Below are 22,536 nucleotides of genomic sequence, written 5' to 3' on the forward strand. Positions count from 1 at the left end.
CTGCCGCCTCAACCTCCGCAACATCTCCAAAATACGCCCCTTTCTAACCAATGACACAACAAAGCTCTTAATTCACTCGCTGGTCATCTCTCGCCTCGACTACTGCAACTCCCTTCTCATTGGCTTACCTCTACATAGTCTATCACCTCTTCAATCCATTATGAATGCCGCTGCCAGACTCATCCACCTTACCAATCGCTCAGTGTCTGCTACTCCTCTCTGTCAATCCCTCCACTGGCTTCCACTCAGCCAAAGAATTAAATTCAAAATACTAACAATTACATACAAAGCCATCCACAACTCTGCCCCCAGCTACATCACTAGCTTAGTCTCTAAATACCAACCTACTCGTCCTCTTCGTTCTTCTCAAGACCTCCTGCTCTCTAGCTCCCTCATCACCTCCTCCCATACTCGCCTCAAGGACTTTTCCAAAGCCTCCCCAATCCTATGGAATGCCCTACCCCAATCTGTCCGCTTATCTCCTACTTTATTAGCTTTTAGACGATCCCTGAAAACACTTCTCTTCAGAGAAGCCTACCCCACCCACACCTAACTGTATTTTCATTTTCTCCATCAGCTCACCCCCCACAGTTATTACCTTTTGTTTCAACTTGACCCTCCCTTCTAGATTGTAAGCTCTAACGAGCAGGGCCCTCTGATCCCTCCTGTATTGATTTGTATTGTAAGTGTACTGTCTGCCCTCATATTGTAAAGCGCTGCGCAAACTGTTGGCGCTATATAAATCCTGAATAATAATAATAATAATTAGTAGCATGCCGCTGCTAACGGCGATACGCCGTTAGTGGCGGCTCCTGTGCGCATGCGTGGGAATGATGTCATCGCTGCTCCGGCGATGTGAGTGGCTGGAGCAGTGATACCCGGAAGAAGATGGATGCTACAGGGGACAGTGGTGACATCGCTGGCTCCTGTGTCAGGTAAGTGACACATAATGGGCTACTATGCGATGCATAGTAGCCCATTATGCTTTACCTTTGCAGAGAGACAAAGAAGAAGTAAACCCATTACGGTTTACTTCCTCTTTAATGCTTACTGAATTTACTGAGCTAAAGAAAATTCCCTTTTACAATGATGTGTTCATAAACCTTAAAGTATCCAGGTATCTATCCCTAAATTACATAATAATAATATTTTTTTTTCTCCCCCTTCTTTTTGTTTGGTACTGTATAGTCCCACTAACCATCCCCTTTTCTTCCCCTTGTGGGATTATTCTAAAGAAAATTCCCTTTGAAAAGTGAAAATTCGCATGCAAATTAAATAGTCTATTTCCTTTGAGTAAATCAACTCTAAAGTGTGCAAGATATAGTAAAAGGATAGAGCGTAGCTTGTACCCATGTACCCATGTAACCAAATAAAGGACTTTTATTCAAGAGCATCCGAGTCGCCAGCCCTTTTCTGATTCAGAGTAAAAGGATAGGCACAAATACATTTTTTGTACAGGTTGCAGGTACTGGATAGTGTTCAAACCAGGCTTTAGTGGCAGAGAATACAGATGAAAGTATTAACTAGTTGTATTTATTGATTTAGAAATCTCATTCTTTCAAACAACTTGCCCACGCTATTTATTCTCATGGTATTCAGCCCAGCGTTGTCTAATGTGGGGACTATTTTACCTTTAGTCCGTCAAGTCCTGGGATTCCTGGCTCGCCATCGGAACCCTGAAAGTAGAATAAGATAAAATAACTGTCACACTTTATGAACACATCAGTATAGTAATGATAAGAATGTAATTATAACCTAGGTAGAACAAAAAATTCAAACTTTCTTTTTTTTTTTTAAAGGACATATAAAGCTTACATTCATTGCAAAACTGTAGAGATAAACAAAGATTAGCAAAGGAGCAACAAAAATGAATTGTAGATATATAGATTTGTGGCAGGCAATATAGAATAATAGTCTAAAGTTTCTAGAGTTTTTGTTTGTATTGCTGTTTTAACGATATACTGTATATACACTGAGCAAAATTATAAACGCAACACTTTTGTGTTTGCCCCTATTTATCATGAGCTGAACTCAAAGATCTATGACTTTTTCTATGTACACAAAAGGCCTATTTCTCTCAAAAAAAATTCACAAATCTGTCTAAATCTGTGTTAGTGAGCACTTCTCTTTTGCCGAGATAATCCGTCCACCTCCCAGGTGTGGCCTATCAAGATGCTGATTAGACAGCATGATTATTGCACAGGTGTGCCCTAGGCTGGCCACAATAAGGGCTCTTTCACATGGACATGTCCGTGTACAGAGCCCACTCTGCTCAGTGGGGGATCGCTCTTTCATTCCCCGCTGAGCAGGCAGATGACAGGTCCGTCTCTGCACACTGTACAGGGATGGACCTGCCAGAGCGCCGCTCTCCCCTATGGGGGATCGGATGAGGACGGACCATAGAGTCCGTCGTCACCTGATCCAATCCTCAGATGGATGGAAAAGTAGGTTTTTCCTCCGTCACACTTTTTCGGATCAGAGCAGGTCGGACGTCAGCGGACATGTCACTGCTTTCATCAGGTCTATGGAGCATCCGTTCAGGTCTGCCTAAAAAACTGACAGGCAGACCTGAACAGATCATTCATGTGAAAGAGGCCTAAAAAGCCACTCTACAGTAAAATGTGCAGTTTTATCACACATCACAATTCCACAGATGTCACAAGTTTTGAAGGAGTGTGCAATTGGCATGCTGACTGCAAGATTGTCCACCAGGGCTTTTGCCCGTGAACTGAATGTTCATTTCTACACCCTAAGCCGTCTCCAAAGGCATTTCAGAGAATTTGGCAGTACATCCAACCAGCCTCACAACTGCAGACCACGTGTAATTACACCAGCCCAGCGAACTGAACAAGAAAAAACTGAAGATTGCCTTAGCAACACAAGGGATGTTGGTGCTGCAATCTCCCCTGTTGTGCTATTGTATTCTGACAAGTATTTATATAATTATCTATATAACATATTTTGCACTGTTAATTCAGTTTTTTTGGTTGAGCATTTTAACTGAGTGGTATTTATGTATAGAAATAATTTTGTATTCCTTGCATTTTAAGTAAGATTATATATATATATATATATATATATATATATATATATATATATAGTGCTGTCTGTTTTGTTTCTTTCTTTCTGTTTCTTGGGTGGTATTCCCACTGGCATCCTTGGTTTAATATTTTTCAAGAGAATAAGGGCTGCAGGCTGCCAATACTGTTCTAGGGGAAGAATGAGGCTGACTTTAGAGTAACAGATTCAGTCATTGCCTATGTTATTCTGGTAGTTGGGTAATGAGTGACAAAGAAGCTAAAATTCAATAAGGCTGTGCCCTTTTTGCCAAAGAAGCATGGTTAAGATTAAAATTGTCTACTGTTAATTAAGTTCCATCTATTTCCATCCTTGAGCTGACTAAGGCCTTATAGGCTGAAACGCGTCAACTGACATAATCTGCATTTGTTCAATGTGGGTATTCAATAAAATGAAGAAATTTTAAGAGCAACAACCGAATTGCGTATAATTTTTTCCACATTACTCTACTCAGCCAGCGAGTGTGGATTGAACACCTGGGAGCTCTGCTATCTATATAGGGTATGGGTAGTGGCACTGTCTTTTCTATTTATACTTGAGATGTATATACCATTATCTAATAGACATAAATGTGGTAAATCTACACTAAAATGTAACAGTACTTTTTGCAGCAAATACATAAAACAAATCTTGGGAAAGTCATGCAGGCAACAAGAAATACATTCATGCTGCAAAGAACATATTAAAAAGTGTATACCTGTCGTATACAGTTAACAGATGTATGCATGAGGTGATTTTACTGACTGGGGACTTGGCATAAGGATTGTGTCTGGCAATGTCCTACCACAGTAGCACATTGTAACCAGCCAATAAATTACTTCCATGGTGACAGGAGTTAAAGTTCCTCTCACCTCTTTACTTAGGTCTCCACGTAGCTGTAGCATGAATGATGAAAACACAGCCGAAGTACTCGGGGAAGTCGTCAGGTTTCTTTTCCCAAAATCTTTTTTGGCCTCAGTATATTTTTTAGTAAGAATTTCTAACTAACGTTGCTGGATATAAAAGTTGATCAACGTTGCTGGATGAAAAAGCTTGCCAAATTTACGGCATATAAAACTTTTGCTAGATATAAAAGAATTTTAATGAGTTTAGCTGTACAGCTAAGTCCAATTATGTTCAAATACAACTAAAAATAAATAAATAGAACCACAGATTAACAAAAAAGACAAAGTGCTCTATAGAATCAGCATTTTTTTTTACTTTTTTTTATTGGGTTTTGTTGGTTCTTGGGATTTTTATTTTTTTACATTTTTTTTTGTCTGAGTATAGACCTGTGATTATCCAAAGAATACATTAATTCAGTTACTGTGAATTGATTCACTGTCTCTGCTGGAAGTCTGTTCCAAGCATCCACTACTCTTTCAGTAAAACAATACTTTCTAAAATTAGGTTTGAATGGTCCTCTAGCTATCGCAATGGCATGTCCCTGTGTGATCTTGGCTTCATAGCATAGCTGTGATCTTCACTTTATATTGGAGATGCTGCATTCTTGAACCATATACACACTCCTAATATATGTATTAGTTTAAATAACAACCCCCCTTTCCTTTCTTTCCTCCTCAACAGTGTACATATCAAGTTCCTGCAGTCCTGATAAGTTTTATCCCTCAACAACTTTTTGTGATGTCTCCGGAACCAGACATAGTGTTCTAGATTAGGTCTAACTAAAGAGAAACAAATTGTTACCCCAGCTCCACTGCCAATATAAAAGTCCACGAACTGTGGTCCGGTGCTCTAGCCAGGGCGTTCAGGCCCCACAGGTACCATTCTTGAATTAGGAAGACTGGCAACTCAGATGCTCTTGAATAAAAGTACTTTATTTGTTACATGGGTACAGGCTATATGTTGACACGTTTCAGCCATGAAGACTTCATCAAAGCAAAGATGAGGTCTAACTAAAGCTCTATATAGAGGAATTAGGATTTCCTTTCTCCTGGTGATCCTTCTAGTGATGCACCTCAGAATTGTATTGAAATTCCAACTTCTGTTTGATAATTTTTCAAACATCTGAAATGAACACCCCAATGGGCCCAATCAGTGAATATAAAATCCTGTTATATGCTTCACTGTAAGCGCAGAAGATTGTGACAGTTAACCAATAATTAAAATTAGTCTTTCCAGAACAGGGGTGTGCATTTTGTGGCTATTTTGTTCTCTAAATTTAATGTGAACAAAGATCAAAACGATCTGATTTTGTAAAAAAGATTTGATGTTCTTAGATTCCCTAAGAAACCCAAGAGGTTAGGAGCAAGCACACCGTTCAAAGCTAAATGCAGGGCAAACAGCTAAAACTCAGATACAATATATATATAAGAGAATTGTTTTGCTTGCAAACAGATGTGTATTTATGTCAATGTAGTCCTAAGATTTATACAGCTCTGCAATACAGCATAGCCCTATCATGCAAGGTGGAGTATCTGATCATTTCAGCTGCATGTTAGTAACATTAGCAGGTCTTGTACTTCTCCCAGTGAAAAGAGAAGTGGCAGGCTGATGGGCTTATCTCTCAATCTCCTCACCACTCCTATCAGCAAGTCACTGGTTATGACATGAGAACTGGAACATACCAGATTGGTTCCTTGTCTTGCTTCTCCCTCTGCCAGTCTGATTTCTGGTTTACAGTAAATTGCAAGAGGCTCATATCAAATCAAAATCAGGTATTTACACAGCAGGCATTTTAAAATATGTAATGATGTATTAGTGATTACAAAACTATATTGATTTGTGTCTTTTCTTTTTTCGCCTGGAGTCAAGCATTATTTCTTTTAAAATTCAGTTCCTTGATCACTGCGGCAAATTTATAGAATATTACATGATTGGAACTATGGTATGTACTTAAGGGTGGGTTCACAATAGTATAGCTGCGACCTGATCTGATTTTCAGTGCGATTATTTAATGCAACTTATGACAGTTTTATTAGTAGGGGAAGGAGACTAGATGCTCGTCGTTAAGGAGCCTTAATAACCTGCAAAAACATTTCACATGTCATGTACATGCATTTCTATTGAGGTCTGTGGGGTTGGGGGGGGGTGGTAATTGCACTGCAATTGCAACAAAGTAGCACAGAAGCCTTTTCCAAAAATGAGCAGTGCTGTGCTGCATTGATGAGAATGGGCACCACAGAAAATAATGCGATTTCCACTGTAATGCGATTCTATGTGACATCTTGCATCTGAAATTGCACTAGTGTGAACCTGGTCCGTTTATGACCTAGTTCATACAGTTGAAAAGTAAATTCACTTCCTATCATTCGTAGTTAGTAACTCAAGCATCCATATGTGCTAAAACATATATCTGGCCACCAATTAAAGTATAGTGCGATGCACAAATGATTCTTTCTCTGCAAATGACAAAGAGGCTGCACTGGAAGATGAATACTGACAGTTATCCCTCTGTAGACTCATACACTCAAACTCCCCTGTAAGAAATGCCGTTCTTAAACCAATAACTGCTGCTTTAAACAAATTTGATACGTTTGTGGCCAGCACTTACTATACCTTTGCCATTTGGGACTGCCCAGTGGTGAGATCACATTAAAGTGTTACTTAATCCAGGATCCTGTATTCACTATATCGGGTCTCCCACAGTACACAAAACATGGAAATACAATTATTTTAGTAAATATAAACTGCTAAATACCTTTTCTCATTAGCAGTATAAAGCATTCTTGTGACTTCTATCAGTGTCTCATTAAAGCTTGTAGGAGGAGTTTTCATTCTCTCCTAATTATCTTATGAGGCTGCAGGAAACCCTGACCCTCTGCCTGGACATAGCTGATTGGCCCTATGCTGAATACATGCACTGTTCCAAGAAAAAAATAGCAACTCACATCAAACTGAGCATGTGCAGAGTGACTCCAAAGGAGATGGATTGGGAACACTGGAAGAAGGGGGGGGGGGGAGTCAGAGAAGACAGGATCAAACAGTCTTTTTACACAATGCGGAGGATTAACCCCTTAGGTTCCACAGTGAGTATAACAAGCATGCTTTACTGTATATACAGACAGATTTTACTGTTGTGGTTTTAGTAACACATTAATGCAATTTCCCAGCTGGACGCCCCAACTTTATTTTAAGTTTTGGATAGAGCAGGAAAGGAAGTAAAGTCTGCCTGATTTGAAATGTTGTCTGTATCCCAGCTGCAAATATTTTAAATGCTGCTGGTGTCCCTATAAAACAAAATTATCTTCATGTGATATCTGACAACTGTAACCTGAAAAGTAATGGAAGGGAAATCTACTTCACAGGCAACAATAAACTCCCAACAGGGAATCTAAACCTTCCTTACTTTTTGTAAGGGGGGGATTTCCCTTGCTTCTTCTTTTTGACACTCGTCAAATCACAAAAAAGTGAAAATATAGGCAATACTACTATCTAACTAGCTAACAATGTACAATATTTTATTGCTACCAAATAAACAGAGAGGAAGTGAAGAGGAATCATGGCACCCTCTGAATTGTGCCCATGCTAAGCAGTCGACATTCTGTGTTCACAATGCATGAGAGGGGTCACTTGTGCTGGGACTTGAAATCACGTGGAGACCACTGTAGTAGCAGTGTCTACTTCAGAGATTTCCAGCTTTCAGGGGCATCCACCTAGTATGGTATATACATAGTTACATTACAGTAACTGTGTAAAAATGTACCAGGCCTGGAATTCATCTTTACCTTTCCTCCTAGGAGCTGGCAGAAATAAGAAGGATTTATAGAACACCCAACAGAACAACAACAGAATGTATCTCATGTTTTCTTATTCTTATTTTACTCACTGAACTGCAACTCAATTTATAACATTTGTATTATGTGTTTTTTTTCTGGATTTTTGGTTGATATTCTGTCTCTATTATTTAAAATACACCTATGATAAAAATGATAGACCTGTCATTTCTATGTAAGTGGGCAAATTTACAAAATCTTCAGGAGATCAAAACAACATTATTTTCCCCACTGTATATACAGTGTACAAATAAATAAATAAATAATAATAATAATAATAAAAAAAAAAATAATATATATATATATATATATATATATATATATATACAGTGGTGTGAAAAAGTGTTTGCCCCCTTCCTCATTTCCTGTTCCTTTGCATGTTTGTCACACTTAAGTGTTTCGGAACATCAAACCAATTTAAACAATAGTCAAGGACAACACAAGTAAACACAAAATGCAATTTGTTAATGAAGGTGTTTATTATTAAAGGTGAAAAAAAATCCAAACCATCATGGCCCTGTGTGAAAAAGTGATTGCCCCCTAAACCTAATAACTGGTTGGGCCACCCTTAGCAGCAACAACTGCAACCAAGCGTTTGCGATAACGTGCAATGAGGCTTTTACAGCGTCCTGGAGGAATTTTGGCCCACTCATCTTTGCAGAATTGTCCTAATTCAGTTACATTAGAGGGTTTTCGAGCATGAATGGCCTTTTTAAGGTCATACCACAACATCTCAATAGGATTCAGGTCAGGACTTTGGCTAGGCCACTCCAAAGTCTTCATTTTGTTTTTCTTCAGCCATTCGGTGGTGGACTTGCTGGTGTGTTTAGGATCATTGTCCTGCTGCAGAACCCAAGTTCATTTCAGCTTGAGTACACGAACAGATGGTCGGACATTCTCCTTCAGGATCTCTTGGTAGACAGCAGAATTCATAGTTCCTTTTATCACGGCAAGACTTCCAGGTCCTGAAGCAGCAAAACAGCCCCAGACCATCACACTACCACCACCATATTTTACTGTTGGTATAATGTTCTTTTTATGAAATGCAGCGTTCCTTCTACGCCAGATATACTTGGACACACACCTTCCAAAGAGTTCCACTTTTGTCTCATCGGTCCACAGAATGTTGTCCCAAAAGTCTTGGGGATCATCAAGATGTGTTGTGGAGAAATTGAGACGAGCTTTGATGTTCTTTTTGCTCAGCAGTGGTTTTCTCCTTGGAACTCTGCCATGCAGGCCATTTTTGCCCAGTCTTTTCCTGATGGTGGAGGCATGAACGCTGACCTTAACTGAGGCAAGTGAGGCCTGCAGTTCCTTGGACGTTGTTGTGGGGTCTTTTGTGACCTCTTGGATGAGTCGTCGCTGCGCTCTTGGGGTAATTTTGGGCGGCCGGCCACTCCTGGGAAGGTTCACCACTGTTCCATGTCTTCGCCATTTGTGGATAATGTCTCTCACTGTGGTTCGCTGGATTCCCAAAGCTTTGGAAATGGCTTTATAACCCTTTCCAGACTGATAGATCTCAATTACTTTCTTTCTCAATTGTTCCTGAATTTCTTTGGGTCTCGGCATGATGTGTAGCTTTTAAGGATCTTCTGGTGGACCTTACTGTGTCAAGCAGCTCCTATTTAAGTGATGCCTTGATTGTGAACAGGTGTGGCAATAATCAGGCCTGGGTGTGGCTAGAGAAATTGAACTCAGGTGTGGACAACCACAGTTATAGTATGTTTTAACAAGGGGGGCAATCACTTTTTCACACAGGGCCATGATGGTTTGGATTTTTTTTCACCTTTAATAATAAACACCTTCATTTAGAAATTGCATTTTGTGTTTACTTGTGTTGTCCTTGACTATTGTTTAAATTGGTTTGATGTTCCGAAACACTTAAGTGTGACAAACATGCAAAGGAACAGGAAATGAGGAAGGGGGCAAACACTTTTTCACACCACTGTATATATATATATATATATATATATATATATATATATACACACTGCATATGGGTATATCTTTATTTTATATTACTAGTACAGTAAATTTAGAATCATACTATCATTGGTGCTGTCCCATAACCTTCACTTCTGAAAGGAGGAAGAAAGTTCAACTTCCCCTAGAAACAACAAAGCAGTGCCAGGCCAATTTCCCATGTATATATTCTTATTACAATTTCTTAACGCATATGGTGCATATCCATTATATTTGTGCTAGATTACATTTTCAATTAGAAACTTTATCCAACACTGAGAGAGTTTTGAGGCTGATTTTCTCGAATTGCATGTAGCGTCTCAGTGGAAAACCAGAGAACCTTTTTTAACCTCCAGTTCAGCAGACAGATTGAAAACAGTCTGCGCTGAGCTGCTTGAGGCTCCCATGATGGAGGAAATTAGAAATCTTAAGTCTCGCATTATCCAGCAGCATTTTGGGAAAGCACACTCCATAGACTAAACTAACAGCCTCATTGTGGTCTACAGTAGCCATTCCTGTACTACCTCCCCTGTAAATAGCTTGGCTAGAAAAGCAGTAATGACTTCTACAGCAGTTTCGTTTTAATACCATACCTTTTGTCCAGGAGGCCCCATTGGACCCTGAAAAAGAAATAGCATTCAGTTAATTTACTTTTCCATTTAATTGACAAATTTACATATAGATCTTAAAATGTTAATTTTATCATCTGATATGTTCACGTTTTGTCTGCAGTAGAGTTTACTGTTACTATTTATTAACAAGATATTGAGCTTTCATATTATATGTTAATATTTATGCACATCAGTATGAAAGTCTTAATTAAAGTAGACCCTAACGGGATAATATTTTGTTTTCTGAAGCATGGTGTATGATAAATAATTTCCATGTTTTCTTACTTTTACTAATACACTAATGCCAATTTTCCCCTTATATTCATCCTTTGTTGTATGTCAAAGCTGCTGATCTCCCTTTGACTGTTTGCAGCCACTTCCAGTCTACATGCACTCATTCCAGAATGGCTGTATGGCATTTATCAGGGTTGACCTCCTGATGGTGACTGCAGTGAACCATGCATTCATAATATGTGTTAAAATGACCTTTCTAGTCTCAATCAGAAGCCTGCGTAACAGGATAACAAGGTAGGATCAGAAATGGACGACAGGGATATAATTATTTTCTTAATCTATATTTCTGAACTTTATTTTTTTATTTTACATGTAAAATCAATAGGTCCACGGGCAATTGCTCTCATTTAATCCTTTGTAGTTTCCTACCAAAGTGCTGAACACAAAAAGGTCACAGGATACAGAACTGGTGATTTTGCACATTTTCCTGTCACTCAAAATACAGTGGTGTACTAGCTACAAATATTTTCCGTGTTTCCTTTTGAGGTATTTGCTACAGGCAGCTGCATCATGGCCCATTGTAAGTGTTAAGATGTCTCTTAAGGTTATTAGGAAAGGATATCATCCATATAAAATGTCCTCTGACATCATCATCTTTTTACATTATTTACCCAAGGTCAGTTCAATTTCGGTCTTCTCTACTTGAAAAGCTATACTTTACAAGAACAGTGCCGGGAACAAATTATTTCCAGTTTCAGTGTAAACTGAGATGAAAAAATAACATACATATACATTGTGGTCAAGCGGTAGATGGGTTTTGCAAATGGACCACAAGAGAAGAACTAAGGCAGCAGGTGAGAATAACTCCTTGTGGTGGGAACAACTTCCTTACAGCAGCATAACCTAATTACATTATGTATCTGGAAGTTTTCCGGAGTTGAGACACCAGTGTGGTACAGATGACAGAAAGATTCCCATGTCTCCTTTATCCCCTGGAAAGACTTCAGAAGTAAACTTGATGTGGATCGGGGTTGAGCTGCTGGCATTGCTTAAAAGTTGAAACTCTCCGGTTATTTCTAAGCATTCAACTGAAGTTCCTTCCTCTGTTTCTGTACATTGATGAAATGCTTGTAAGAAATCAGGAACTGTTCTTACACTTCTTACACTGCATATGCAAGTAAAAGTGATGAACCGGAACAAGCCAATAACAAAATGAGTATTGATCAGGGAACAAAATGTAATGAAAAATGGCAGCGTCTAGTCTGTATTGGCACGATATTAATGTATGTGGTATGCTCTGCAATCTACCAGTCTAGCATTCAGTTTATGAGTAACATTAAGCATATCACAGTAGAATGATAATGGTGCCAATACAAGACAGATAGTGAATTATATCAATGGGCAAAACATATCAGGCTTTCCTGAGCTGGTGATTATAATTGTCTTCACTTTGTTTTAAATAAATCAGTTACACCATGCTGTTTTTTTATTTCTTTATCAAATCCCTGCCCGGTATACTGGAGGGGAGGTAGAAAGTACCAGGTGATCTGAAGCTATTATACTGTTTAACTGTGCTGTTATGGAGCTTGAGAAAAATCTGTAAGGTGAATTTACACAGGGCCCCCTCCTCACCCCCCCCCCCCCCCAGTCCCGCTGACCTACAGTGCAGTGATCACCCGCTAGGAGACATTGGGTCGCCGCCTCACTGGTCTGGGGCTTAGAAATCCCCCTGCAGCTTTATCTCCAAAACGCACCTTGTCAGGAGGTATGTTTAGGAGCATTCTAATAGGACAGAGCCGGACAATCAGAACCCATGTAGCCTGTCCTGTCAGCGCAGGTGAAGAGGAGAGAAAGCAGCGGGGATTTCAAATCCCCAGACAGGTACAGCGCGACACGATCTGTCAATGCGGGGGATCACTGGACTCCAGGTTGGCGGGACTGATGGGGATGGGCTCCAGTGTAAGTTCACCTTAAAGATTTTCTGTAAAGATGAACTTACCCTTTAAAGATTATTGGCAGACACCCAATGTGCCTATCCTTACCTTTACTACTTTTCCCTGCCACCTTGATCTGCTATCTGAACCCCAAGAAAAACCCAGATCTATAAAGGTGGGGGGCAAACATGATTGTCATCAACAATAACAAACAAACGCTTGATATACTGTACAAATGGCTTATTGTTAAACCAAACACTATCATATTAGGCACAGGGGGTGGGTCACGCTTACACATGTGAAAATACAAAGCATGGCTAGAAGGCTATAGTGGAAGTATAGGGCATAAGAGGAGCATAGGTAAGGTAGGTGTAAGCACATTAGTGTTATTGATAGCAAGCTTTACTTTTGCTTTATTAAACCTTTAGTGAGAATGTACTTTTATGTGCAACAGTATTAAAAGATAGCCCTTATTTATGTTTGTAATCATATATGTACATGTATATACATATACTGCCAGTGCCAGAAAATTAATTTGGCAGCATAAGCAATGGTCTAATGCACTAGGCTGGTGAGACAATCTTTTTTGTCCCATTGCAGCAACATAGTTTCAGCACTTACACTAGTACCAGCCAGATTCTGTATTGTTTATTACTTTCTAAACATTACATATCACTGCATTCATAGGGGTGCATTTATTGAAAAGTGCATAGCAATTCGTCCAATAAAAGTGCAAGCACGTTAAGTGTGTGTGAATGGGGCAAAACACGAGGCTATAGCCTGTGCTGGACAAATTTTTCTAATTGATTCAAAATGGAAAGTACTGCATTTGGCCACTAGATGGTGCTAAGTACCATAGGATCTTCCTATGATACCTGCCAATATCTAGTGGCCAAAATGTGGTATTTTAAATTAGGAACCTTAGAAATTAGAAATTAGGAACATTAGTCCAGCACAGGAAATACCGTAACAACATTTGTGTTTTGCCACATTCACACATAACGAATGTGCCTGTACTTTTACTGGGTAAATTGTTATACAATTTTTTTATAAACACGCCCCTTAATAGTCTGGTGCCAATAGTGAATATCCATTGTTGCATCCATGGAGCTACCTATTATCTTCCTCTACTTCTCAGTTACAATTTGGGACTCAAATAAAGGACAATATAATAAATGAAAATGTAGCTTTGCAAATTCAGATTTGGATGGTTTTGACCTGGTTTTTGGACAGTCGGAGCATTACATTTTTTGTTCATTGATATTTACAGCCAATAGTTTCAGTACCAATGATTCAGAATGTGATGCAAGTTCAGATAGTGAAATTATAAAAAATATTATATATACACATCTGTGGTCATTACTCAACCATGTCTGGAACACTTTGGCCTAACCTCATGGCTAATTTAACAAGTTTAAGCTGGATAACTGACTAGTTATACAGCTGGTAAAGGCACAACATTATCTAAACACATGTAACATGTTACATGAAAATTGTTGTATATATCAAACTGGCATAGTATTAATATAATCACTGGAAAAACTTTATTATAGGAACAATATTTTTTGCACACTACAGATTACAGTCTGAGTAATCTTGTTATAATGTGGTCATGGGAAGTTAAAAATATACATTCTTATGGCAATTGTCTGTATAAGGCCACAAATTTTTAATTTGATTCTAATTAAATTCTTTCAATTTTACAATTTTTAGCAAATCAATGACATATTTCATACTTAAAGGGACTGTGTCACAATTAAAAACAATGGAGATAATATCACAAAAAAATCAAGAATTTGAAATGTCTACTTGCAGCGTTCTTTTCCATAAACAACATTTTTCTCAAGTGCCTTTGAATTTATTAGCAAATTCGACTTCTTTAAGAAGAGTCAATTATCTAGCACATCCCCCTCCTTCCTTGCAAGTCATAGCCCACTCCTCTTCTGGGAACATCTAATTACAGTATGTGCTGGCCCAGCTTCCCTGCCCAAACCTTTCACCCTAGACACATTTTTATGTAGCTGCCAGAGGAGGACTGAAGGGGAATCCTTTAGAGTAGGGGTCTCAAACTGGCAGCCCTCCAGCTCTTGCAAGACTACAAGTCCCATGATGCATTGCAAGGCTGACAGGCAGAAGCATGATGAGACTTGTAGTTTCGCAACAGCTGGAGGGCCGCCAATTTGAGATCTCTGCTTTAGAGTGTAACTAGAGTGACAGCTCTTAGCTTGCTGGGAGTGCTAACATCACATCCAAGATGGCAATACCCAGGAGTAATCTCAGGGCTTTTGGCGGCCTAGCCAGGAGAGGCCCCTTATGGTAAATAAAATTAATTATTTTACCCCCCCGTTCCAAACAGACAACAGGAAAGGAGAGGGGTAATTTAAATTAAGGAAAATTTTCTCTTACACAATTGTCACCTGAACAGTCTACCTGATTGGTAGATTTCTCTTCTAATCCTATTCTGGCAATAACTGAAAATTTTAATTTTTTCTCTCACTTTCAATAGATTTTCCTCCCACTTTTCAATAGGGTCTTTAAAAATATGATTAGGGTTTTAATCCTTGCTTACGCTATAAAAAAAGCTATGTAGAAACAGATACGAATTTCATAATTAGTGTCAGAAATTATAAATAGTAGTCAAATAATACATTATTCTAACATTTAGTCACTTTAAACTTTCCATTGGGAAAGCTGAGGTTGGCCAATATTAACCTGGATAGCAAGGAAAACACATTATCAATTAAGATCTGGAAACTCTAATCTACTGCCAAGGGATAGCAATTTAATGTTCTACAGTTATAAAAGCAAGTAGAGCACAAAATAAATAAGGCAGTTAAAATAATATATGAAGGGTACTGAAAAAAGGCTTCTAGTCTCAAATAAGCTTAAGGAATGTGCCGAGCTTTGTTGAGCTTAACACCTAACGATTTCCCTGATTTTCTTGATATTGCTGTATACAATAGAACTATTTAATGGTGTGTGTATATATGCAGCAATGAAGAAACCAGGTTCAATATTACAAAACATAAGGTGATGTCAGATAAGTGAATCAATTTCCAAGTCAGAAAATATTGTGAAAAATGTAAATGCCACCTTTGTTGAAAGACTCAAATTTGCATTTCCTATAGATTTGCAAATGGATGAAGATCAATTTTAAAGTGTTACTAAACCCAGTAATATGAAAATAGTTCATCTGCCCACACCCCCCTCCCACAGAATCCACAGCTTAGAATTTTTTTTTTACATTAAAATACTGCCACTATATACCTTTTTGAATGATCTGTATACCACAGTTACATGATAAACTGCACAGTTTCTCCAGTGCTGAAAGTTCAGGTAGGAGGAGATTTCCACTGCAGCCTGTATACATGGCCACATGTGTGATGTCAATATCATGTGACCTGGCTAGCTCTGAGAACATGTAAATATTCTCTTCAGCATAAAAGACACAACTAAGCATATGCAGGTCAGCTACTCTGCCTGTGTTAGCTAGCCTTCCCCAGAAAGACAGTGGAGGAGAGGGAGGATCTATGCATACAGGATAAAACAGCCTTTTTACACAATGAAGATGATTAACACCTTAAGTTCCACAGTGAGTATAACAAGCATGCTATGCTGCATATACAAACTGATTTTACTGTTGTGGGTTTAGTAACACTTTAACCACTTGCCGACCAGCTGCCGTCATTATACTGCGGAAGGTCAGCGCGATCCTGCGAGCCGTCGTAGCTATATGCCGGCTCCTCTAAGCGGGATAGCAGGCGCACTCAGGGGGTGCCGTGCTCATGACCGGCGGGGCGGCCACGAGCGATTGAGGGCACAAGAGACAGAACGGGACTGTGTGTAAACACACAAATTCCTGTTCTGTTCTGAGAGGAGATGTAGATCGTGAGTTCCTAATAGCTAGGAGCCACAAACTATCATCTTCTATAGTCAGTCCCCTCCCCCTACATTTAGAACACACAGTCAGGGAACACAGTCAACCCCTTAATCGCCCCCCTAGTGTTAACCCCTTCCCTACCAGTGACATTTACACAGTAATCCGTGCATTTTTATAGCATTGATCGCTGTATAATTGTCCATCGTCCCAAAAATGTGTCAAAAGTGTCCGATATGTCCGCCATAACATCACAGTCACGATAAAAATTGCAGATCATTGCCATTACTAGTAAAAAAAATAATAATAATAAAATGCCATAAATCTATCCCCTATTTTGTAGACACTATAACGTTTATGCAAACCAATTAATATATGCTTATTGTGATTTTTTTACCAAAAATATGTAGAAGAATACATATCGGCCTAAAATAAGAAAAAAATTGCTTATTTTAAAAAAAATTGGGGATATTTATTATAGCAAATAGTACAACATATTGTGTTTTTTCACAATTGTCGCTCTTTTTTTGTTTATAGCGCCAAAAAATAAAAACTGCAGAGATGATCAATATCACCAAATGAAAGCTCTATTTGTGGGAAAAAAAGAACGTCAATTTTGTTTGGGTACAGAGTCACACGGCCGCCGCAATTGTAAGTTAAAGTGACGCAGTGGCGTATTGCAAATGGTGCTCTGGTCATTGAGCAGCCAAATCTTCCGGGGTGAAGTGGTTAATCTTGGCACAATCACAATCAATCAATCTATTGCTATATAGGGTGAGACAAAGTACACATATATTACTTACAAATTATTGCACATTATATGTGATAATGGGAACCCTCCTAATTTTGCTTTGTTGGTACAGAGTTACTTTGACAACTTCCCACAGAGTGACTGGATGTCATGTTCACCCGAGCTAACACCTATGGACGGATGCCTTTTTTTAGGGCATAGTAATGGATAAGGTTGGACATTTCAAGCACCTACAACACTAAATGGTGTCACAATGTCGCGGACATGTTCTAGGGATGTTGCACCTAAGAGACTAATCAGGACCCGATCAGTACTGTACACTTTACCTCCTTTTGGGCAACATATGTATTTCTCAAACGTCACCTAGGAAATAGAAACCTAAATACCCTCTAAAGACTACCCCAAGACAGTATGTCCCTGCCCCTACAATACTGTGGGACACCCATAGTGCAAACAGTGCAACATATAAAACCCAAGTGCAATACACAGATATAATAACAACCAGCACAAATGCTGGTAGACCATACAGTACGTTGTCTTAGCAACCTGAGTCATCAAAAATGATGTCGTGGATTGGGACAATGTGGTTCCTAAGTAATGAAACGTAAACAGGTAGGAAACTTGTCATAAATACATGAGTTACAGAAGTAACAGCTAAAAGAAACAAAAAAATGTAGCAGTAGCCTCATCTACCAAAAAAAGAGTTCAAAAACCAACAGAATTGAAAGGAATGCGTGAAATAAAAAGTAAGAGTAAAAACAAAAATAAACAAAAAATAGTCACAAATGAACAAATCAATTAATAAAAGGTAAGTCTGCAATCATATTCACCTCCCTTTATAAATTTCCCACCTGCCTGTGCATATGCAGGGCTGAATTGTTCATTTAGTCTTTTGGAAGTTAGAGGTAGTAAGGAGTGAATGGGGTGGGCCTCTATTTTGCACAAATGACCAGTGGAAGGGGGGCATGACCAATAGGTATACAATGAAGACTTTTGAAGAGTATGTGTTTAAACTGTTCAGAATGTTGTGCAACAGGTTGGTCAGAGGCACCAGAGGCAATTCCCTTGTAAATGCCATATTTATGGTTGAAAAGGCGCTCATGTATGCAGGAAAATAATCCAGATATGAGGTAGCTGTATGTTGTACAACTGGGGCACTGACAGCAGCCCAGATTAATTTGAGTAAAACATGTACCTTCAGAACAATGAGCAGAAACCTTTGTATGAACAAGAAGGTTCCAGAGATTGTTACCCTATATGTAAACTATAACTGGGTAAGGAGAGTCCTTCAGCAGTTACATGTTTGCAGTTACATGTTTGTAACTGTCAGTCATGCCCATTGGACATGTAGCTGCACAACAGCTGGATGACTGCAGTTGCCCACTCCTGGTGTAGAAAGTAGGACATTTTTGGATATTGCCTTATAAAAAACGTACCACCAACTAAGCTTACCACCAACTAAGCTCTTTAAATAAATGCATCCAAAATTCCTTTATATTCAGTACCCAGATCACTGAGTAAAGTGGTACAAGTGTTAGAGTCAGAAAGTTGTATAGCAATTAGAGTGATGAAGGAGTACAATCATTCCTTCCTTATTAGCTGGACACATAACAACTGTTCATTGATTGCCAGTTCTTTGACTCCCATCCATTCAGCTTTGGGAAACTTTTTATGTTTATTTTGACAGTTGACCACCTAAGGAGTCTGATGACATACAACCCATTGAAAGGTCCAGATTAAAAGGAGATATTACTGATGAATATTTAGTGCTTCTCACTTTGAATTTTAATACCATTTGGCTTTTGGTACATTCTTTTTTGCCCATTAAGTGAAGACAGGTAACAATCCTCTACAGGTGAACAAATGACAATCCTCTACCGAGGATCAGCTTCTCAATAGAAGAGAGTGATCGGTGGCTCCTCTGGGCCCTCCGCTACCTGCTACAAAACATCCTAAACATGAGCGGAGAGGGAAGCCTGGAACAAGTGGTGGTTGGTGTGACTTTGCGGAAGTGTTGCCTAAGGGTTGTTAAAGTGTTGTGGGGTACTGATTGTACTTGTAATGCCTGAACTTATGTGTACAGTAGAAAATTTGGTGAGCGTATGATATAGCCTGTCTCAAGACTGCAGGTCAATCCATAAACTCTATTAAATATTCCTTTATGGACTCTAGAGAGCTTTACTTCTTTAAAGTTAATAATAGTTTGTCGATAGTTATTGACATTATCTTCTACTAATTTGAACCAGGCTCCAGTACAGTAGACAGGAGGTAAGATTCTCCTTTAGGATTTTTGCACAGACTGATGTTAATTCTATACCCAAGAACTCAATAGTTAAGAGCATCAAATGAAAACTGCTTTTATCAAATTTAATTAGCCAATTGTTGGGATATTGTAGATTCAAAACCTCTGGGGATTATGTTGTTGTTGAAAGTAGTTATATATTGCTACGTATTGACTATGTAATTAAAGGTCAGTCACATGTATCTTAAATTGAGCAAATATAATCCATGATCCACTGGTTTATTAAAGCTGCCACTGGATTAAAGCAAAGGGTCAAAAGTATTGGAATAAGATGATCTTTACAGAAAATAAGTTCATATATATATATATATATATATATATATATATATATATATATATATATATATATATATATAATATAACAATATACAATATATCACTGTTGTTTCAAGTAATTAGTTTTTCCTATCAAATAGTTCACAATACTTACGACTAAGCCTGATTCACCTGGTTGTCCCGGCTCTCCCTAAAAAGATATGAACGTATCAGTTATTAATCAATGTAATACCATGTTTTATTGTCTGCAATGTACAATCAATGCTAGATCTGGATGACCGAAAGCCACACAAGTAAAATTAACTCAAGGAGGGAATTTTCTTAAAATTTTAGAAGGTGCCCCTTCCATAAACAGCTGACAAACAGACCATCTATAAAGCAATCAGACCCTTGATCAGTCATACTGGAGCTGTTCTTTGCCTGTATATATAAAGATAAGCCAGCAGTGGCTTGACCAATTTTTCATAATATTAATTTTTTTGTTCACTTATAACTTTCAACTTATAACAAGTTTCTTTATTTGAAGACAGACGACAGTAATCTGGCAAGGCGCATTGGTTAGTTTTATTCACCATTTTGCCAATTTATCTTTCAGAAGCATTTTGTTATTGATCACTGCTGCTGATTTGAATATATCAGGAAACGATATTTAAATGTATAAAACCAATGGGTGACAGTATTCTATTTTCAATAATAAATCTTATTGCATACTTCGCACCACAATTCTTTAAGTATTTTTCCTTCTCACACGTGATCTTAGTCCATTCACTCTGTACAGTGATCAGTAACAACATCAATGATTTTAGAAACAATAAACTGCCCACCAATCTTAGAAAAGTGATGCACATTCTTTTATTGCCTAACATCACATCACTGCAAGATTCAGGCATTAAATGTTTTATAGTATAAACAAGTAGCAATAGTGGCATTAATTAGAGCCACTGGACCTAAGTCAAGGATTGTATAGGCTTCTTTACCATTTATTGAGCTTAAGTTTAAGCTAATTATAATTCTTTTGTACCTTGTTGTCTGCTGATATTTTTAAAAGCTGGAAATGTTTGATATGTTTTACTTAAATAACATACATATTTCATGTTTTCTTTCAGATTTACTTCCTGGGATTAAAAAGCAGGCAATACACACATAAAAGGATATTACTAAACATTACATTACAACCGTATACAGTATATATTGCTTTCCTTTTTTTTCCAAAGTATAACTGCTGTAAAAGCACAACAAAAAAACAGAAATATCAAAAACTTTTTAAATTGAAGATATGTACCACAATTACAGCCAACCTGTCATCAGAAATGGACACAAATATGGCATATTATATTTAGATGTGTGAAATAAAATATAAGTCAATAGCTATATGTCTGTATAGTGGACTTCCATAATCACCTACCTGCAGTATTGCATTATTTTGGTTAGCTAATGAATGACCAACATTTAGGGGTTAACAAAAGCTACCCTGATAGCTGTCAAATAGACAATCACATGAACATGGTGACCTGTTTTTCTTCTATTAGCAAGAATAAGTAAATTAATCTAAAAATATCCATAGCATTTAAAAGTTTCTTAATATAGTGGGGAACTATTTCACAATTCAGACTAGTTCCATTTAAAAAAATTTTTTTTTTATTCCAACTGCCTAAAGTGAATTTTTATTTTTCCAGCCAAATTGGGATAATACCTCCTTTATATGTTACAAGTTCTTATTAACATTTAAAAGTTCTTCTTGCTATTTTCTGATAACTACAGGACTAAAAATCCTACTTAGTTTGCCTCGTTTATGAGCATACTGGGAGCTGTGTTTGACAAAATAGACCTTGCTTATACTGTAGATAGATCTCATTATCAGTTGTAAATACATTTTTAACTCTGTCTGTCCTTAGACAGCCCCATACATGCTTCATTTTTTTTAATTAAACCAGTGGGTTGAAAAATAAAAAGAATTACCTGACCCCCCCATTCGGACACTTGAGGTGGATGGGGAAATCACTCTCATTGAGCTATTGTATTTTGACAGTGAGTGGGGGAGTCGCTTCTGAGCTGCACACTGTGGGGTTGATTTACTACAGGAAAATAGACTGTGCACTCTGCAAGTGCAATTTCTCCAGAGCTTAGTAAATGAGGGAGAGCTCTGCTGACTTTCATCATCCAATCATGTGCAACCAAAAATGCTGTTTTTTTTCCTTGCATGTGATTGGCTATTCTTTGCAAAGTGACGCTTTACCTCATTTACTGAGATCTGGAGCAACTGCAATTGCAGAGTGCAACTGCCCTTTGCAAAGTGCACAGTCAATTTGCCTTTAGTAAATCAACCCTTGTGTGTCCATTGACCTTTTGTCTTCAGATCCCTGAATAAGTTATGTGATCTATGATGCAATGCGTCGGGTGGAGCCAGTGGCATCAATCTGCTACGGAGCGAAACCAGAACCTGTTGATAGGTATTGCAAATTCCCTGGTGAATGCTGAGTGTTTGTACTATGCTGGATAAGAGGTTTTTAATGTGAGTGCAAAAAAGGAGTGTATTTCTTTTCTGCACTATTGGCAATATTTATTTTTCTTTGGGAAGGTTAACTTTCACTATGGAAATGTGAGTTGGATCTCTTAAAGCGGTGTTCCACCCGCAAATATTTTTTTTTTAAAAGTCAGCAGTTACAAACACTGCTGACTTTTAATAAGCACACTTCCCTGTCCAGGGAGCCCACGATGTTAGCCCCCCAAGGCTGATCCATCCATTGGATCAGGTGCCCCCATTCTAATTAAGGGAAACCAGAATGGAGCCTTGCG

At 38.2% G+C, this 22,536-nt stretch overlaps 1 protein-coding gene across 1 annotated transcript in view; it reads right to left on the reverse strand.

Annotated features, from left to right (window-relative positions):
* COL25A1 (collagen type XXV alpha 1 chain) overlaps positions 1–22,536 on the reverse strand; it is a 586,562-nt gene that overhangs the window by 136,901 nt on the left and 427,125 nt on the right. The window contains exons 10-12 of the mRNA XM_077476703.1: positions 19,895–19,930; positions 10,349–10,375; positions 1,632–1,676 (exon numbers count right to left, since the gene is read on the reverse strand). Coding sequence (XP_077332829.1) covers positions 1,632–1,676; positions 10,349–10,375; positions 19,895–19,930 — 108 coding nt within the window. The remainder of the gene's footprint in view (positions 1–1,631; positions 1,677–10,348; positions 10,376–19,894; positions 19,931–22,536) is intronic.

This window comes from Lithobates pipiens, unplaced genomic scaffold (assembly GCF_037356315.1).
Source record: "Lithobates pipiens isolate NorthernLeopardFrog02 unplaced genomic scaffold, aLitPip1_a1.2 Scaffold_13, whole genome shotgun sequence".
NCBI lineage: Eukaryota > Metazoa > Chordata > Amphibia > Anura > Ranidae > Lithobates > Lithobates pipiens.